The sequence below is a fragment of the Triticum aestivum genome, chromosome 5D (assembly GCF_018294505.1).
Source record: "Triticum aestivum cultivar Chinese Spring chromosome 5D, IWGSC CS RefSeq v2.1, whole genome shotgun sequence".
NCBI lineage: Eukaryota > Viridiplantae > Streptophyta > Magnoliopsida > Poales > Poaceae > Triticum > Triticum aestivum.
The window spans coordinates 275,859,974-275,864,379 of NC_057808.1; the positions used below are offsets into that span (position 1 = coordinate 275,859,974).

At 50.8% G+C, this 4,406-nt stretch overlaps 1 protein-coding gene across 1 annotated transcript; it reads left to right on the forward strand.

The window, feature by feature from the left end:
- Nucleotides 1-1,854: 1,854 nt before the first annotated feature.
- LOC123120884 (FBD-associated F-box protein At5g60610) lies at nt 1,855-4,146 on the forward strand. Its single transcript, XM_044540861.1, has 3 exons — nt 1,855-3,155; nt 3,258-3,392; nt 3,506-4,146. Exons 1-3 carry the CDS (start codon nt 2,034-2,036, stop codon nt 3,857-3,859), a joined length of 1,611 nt encoding a protein of 536 aa, XP_044396796.1. The 5' UTR covers nt 1,855-2,033; the 3' UTR covers nt 3,860-4,146.
- Nucleotides 4,147-4,406: the final 260 nt, after the last annotated feature.

Sequence of the window (4,406 nt, forward strand, 5' to 3'; positions counted from 1 at the left end):
TTCTGGTCCAGAAAAAAACTCCAAAAAGTTTCGCTGCATTTGGACTCCGTTTGGTATTGATATTCTGCGAAGTAAAAAACAGCAACTGGCACTGGGCACTATGTCAATAGGTTAGTCCCAAAAAATGATATAAAGTTGCTATAAAATGATTGTATAACATCCAAAAATGATAATATAACAGCATGGAACAAGCAAAAATTATAGGTACGTTGGAGATGTATCGTAATCTCTGGCACGAGAAACTCCCCCATGAATATAGATCAGAAGCAGGATGCACAGTGTTACCTCTCCCAGAGGGCTTGAACCTAGGTTATTCCCTTGTGTGAACTCCCTTATGTCACTTTCAGTTGCGTTCGCCACCCTAATGAGAGTACTGACGGTTCTACATATCATCAGTTGGCGCGCGAACCAGAGACCAAATCCAGATCGGATCTCCCATCATTTTCGGCGGCCTCCCTCGGGGAGAGAGCCGACATTGAAGCCGCATCGACCGAGAGCAGTCTCCATGCTTGTTCAATGACGGATAGATGTGACTCGACGGGACTAGGTAGCTTCACCAGCATTCAAAATGGTCGCCCATCTGTCTGCATGCCCACATTAAACATGTGTTGTCGCAGAGAAACCAACTCAGACGCCCGCATTGACACACCCCATAACTTGGCCTGGCTGACGCAAATATTTATACATAGTCACGCCTGACACCATCCGCACACCACCACATCTACTTCCTTTCCTCCTCCGTGCACCACCTTCGCCATGATCGTGAGGCGTGAGCTCTAGAGCAATGTGGGAGAGCCTCTCGACGGAGAAGAAGCACGAGTTGGCCGACCTTGCCGCCGGCTAGCAGGTCTGTCATGTGCAATGTATACAATTCGGCTTGCAAGCGAGCTCGCCAGAGGTGAGCGATGATGAACCCATGCCAGAGGAGGCGTCCAACAACGAGCCGACGCCCCCCGTCCGCGCCGGTCCTGCCGACTTCACCATGGCGTAAGAGCAGTCAACGCCGCTGGTGTCAGTGTTCCGGTAGGCGCACGAGGACGAACACTACAATCTCCAGCTCTTCGACGAGCACCGACTCGTGGAAAGACCAATTGTCGGCGAGCAGGCGAACGACGATGCCATCACGGCCATGGTCGCGAAGGATCTAGGCTTCCTAGATGAGCAACGAGCGATGTACCAGTCCATGTGTAGCGCCCACGACATCTGCCAAGAGCGATGGTGGCTGCGCGTCCTAAGGGCGGAGAGTGACGCCCTATTTGCGGAGATCGACGCGGAGGCAGACGTAGAGGAGGCATAGGCGATGGCAGACGTCGCCAGCTCGGCGTTTGCCATGCTGCCCCCATGGTTCCCGCCCCCTGTAATGTCCATGAGGCCGACCCGTCCACATCCAGCACCATCCATATGACAAACTCCGACGAGAAAGAGTAGGACAAGGGACGTGGGCATGTCTGGTGTCCCATGAACATGGGGAAGACAGGACGCGGAGCACGGACGTCGCCACAACCGACGAAGATTTAGACTATGTTAAAAAAAGTGTCGTCCGCTTTTGTTTAGTTGAAATATGTTGAAATGTAATTGATTTGGTCTGGTTTAAATGAAAATTTCCTAATTTGCATGAAATTTCCCGGTTTGTTCGTATTCATTTTAAAATGTGTATGGACGTTTGATGTGTGGGGTTGAATGTCCGGCTTCCCTAACACTGTCAGACGGACGCTTGTGCGGACAGATACTGTGTCCGTTTTAGGGGTGTGCGTCGGAGATGCCCTGAAATGTGACAAATAATCGACAAAGTAATGTGGAGCAACGCCAATAATCAAATGCCAGAGTATACCATGGGGCAAATGGTCGAATGCCTTGATGACCAGTTTGTTTACCTTGTTGCAGCAGCATCTACACAACTCCTCCGCTCAGCTTTTCACGAAAAGAAACTCCTCCGCTCAGCTCCGGCGACTCCTGTCCTCTCTCCTGCTGCCCCTCCGCACCGCCCTACCCCTTCTGCTTCCCGGGAAACCAAACCGTAGCCTCCTTCGACCATGCGAGATGGTCTCCGGCCGCGGCGCCAGCCGCCTTCGCCGGCCAAGGAGACAAAGGCGGCCGGTTCCGGTCCTAATACTTCCAAGAAGAGGAAGCTAGCGGGACACCAGCGCCGTGAAGAGGTGCCGACAGCGGCAGTGGGCCTGCACATCCACGGAGAGGTGCTAGCGCCGCCGCCGGGGGCGCTAGATCCGAAATCGACGGGCAAACCGCCCGCCGGAGGGGAGGTGGACGGAGGAGCCGTCGACCGCATCAGCAACCTCCACGACGATAACCTCCGCCACATCGTCTCCCTCCTCCCCGTCAAGGACGGCGCCCGCACCCAGATCCTCGCGTCGCGGTGGCGCCACCTCTGGCGCTCCGCCCCTCTCAATCTCGACTACCGTGAGTTCCCCTCCGGCTGCTTGCCCCCCTACATCGATTCCCGCATTGACGTCATCTCGCACATCCTTTCCTCCCACCCGGGGCCCGGCCGCCGCTTCTGCATCGAACCGTGCTACCTCCACGCCCCGGAGGCTACCGTCGACGCCTGGCTCCGGTCCGCCGCTCTGGACAAATTGCAGGAGCTTGAGACCGGCTCTACTATATGCATTGACCCGCCGCCAGCGTCCACATTCCGCTTCTCAGCCACCCTCTGTGTTGCCACCTTGGGAAAATGCAGCCTCCCTGATGACATCGTCCAAGGGCTTCACTTTCCCCTCCTTAAGCAGCTCGGGCTCGACAGTGTCCGCATCACGGAGTTCTCGCTGCACAGGTTGATTGCCGGATGCACACCTGCTCTGGAGTGCTTGCTGATCGACCGATGCTCTGGCTTCCGTAGCGTCCGGATCAACTCCCTTAGCCTTATAAGCATTGGCGTGCGTCCTGAATGCTATTGTGCCATCCCATTTCGGGAACTCATCATCGAGAATACGCCTTGTCTTGAGAGGTTGCTCCATCTTGATTTTTCCATTGGTATCCATGTATCAATAGTCTCCGCGCCGAAGTTGCAGACCCTAGGCTGCCTTTCTGATGTCACCCTGCCTACATTTGCGGAGAGCTTAAGCGGCACTTCTGGTGGGTTTCGTAACTCAGATCAGGATCGTCTTCCCATGTTCGTGTTTGGCTCCACAGTTATTAAGGTACCTTCCTGAAGCTTCTCAATTGCAGTGCTGTGTGTGCAAAAATCGCATATCACTTGAATTGTCCAGGCATGAGTAATGTTTCTTTCATTCTTGATAAAGGGGCCACGTGTTGATAAGCTGACAACGGCAGTGTGCACAGTCAAGACTTTAGCTGTACAGATGGGAACTCTTAGTCTGGATACAGTTATTGAGTTGATGAGATGCTTTCCATCCTTGGAGAAGATGTACATTCAGGTGAAGATTCTTCTTCGGTAACTCTTAGTTGTGTTCTCAACTGCTCTTTTGATCTACTTAGTACTTACTGATCTGAAGTGGTTGGTTTTTAATTTGTCGATGTTTTTTTTCAGCCACGGTCAGAAGGGGAAAACAATGTGTGGCGCCGTAAGCACCGCGATTTCATCAGAAGTTTTGATATCCCTATAAAGACAATAGCATTGGAATGTTATGAGGGCTCCAAGTCTGAAGTTGACTTTGTCACATTCTTTGTACTGAACGCGAGACTGTTGGAGTTGATGACATTTCACATTCAGTCCCATGTTTACACGGAGGAGTTCTTTGCAGAGCAGCACAGGGAGCTTCAGCTGGAGAAAAAGGCTTCCAAAGGTGCCCAGTTTCATTTTACAGTCGGTAGATGTGTCCGCAGTGTTTGGACTATGCGTCATGTGCGTGATTTGGGTTTAATTGATCCATTTGCATGTTGACACTGAAACCAGTTTTGGCCCATTTTGGAGCTATTCTTGCTTATCAGCCTATCTGAAAAAAATGAGAACGAATCAATAACGGTAGCTGCAGCCAAAGAAGAAAACTTATGTAGGTGCTCATTTTGATTCCAGTAGAACATCACTAGGACTGACAGATTGATAGTATGATCTGTTGTAGTTTATCATGGTCATTTTGGCTACTTTTGCTTCAAGTCACATTGGCTAGTTTTCTGATGGATATTTGCATGCATGCATGCATGTGAAATTTAGAGCGTTGTATGGCAGCATATATGGACGTCCTATGTTGTTTCGTCGGGAATACTTGTCCATCGTTGGTACTACTATGATATATACTTGAGGAGGAGGCGTTTTATAGATTGTAAAATCTTATTCCTGAGATTTGGATTTTTGCATTGACTGCTTTGTTTGAGCATCATAACAGAAGAAACAAAATCTCACATATAGCCTTTTTGTTTGTCCAAGAGTGTATCATATCCACGGCTGTGTTTTCATGTTGCCTTGTTTCTGGGAGGATGTTTGGCTGCAT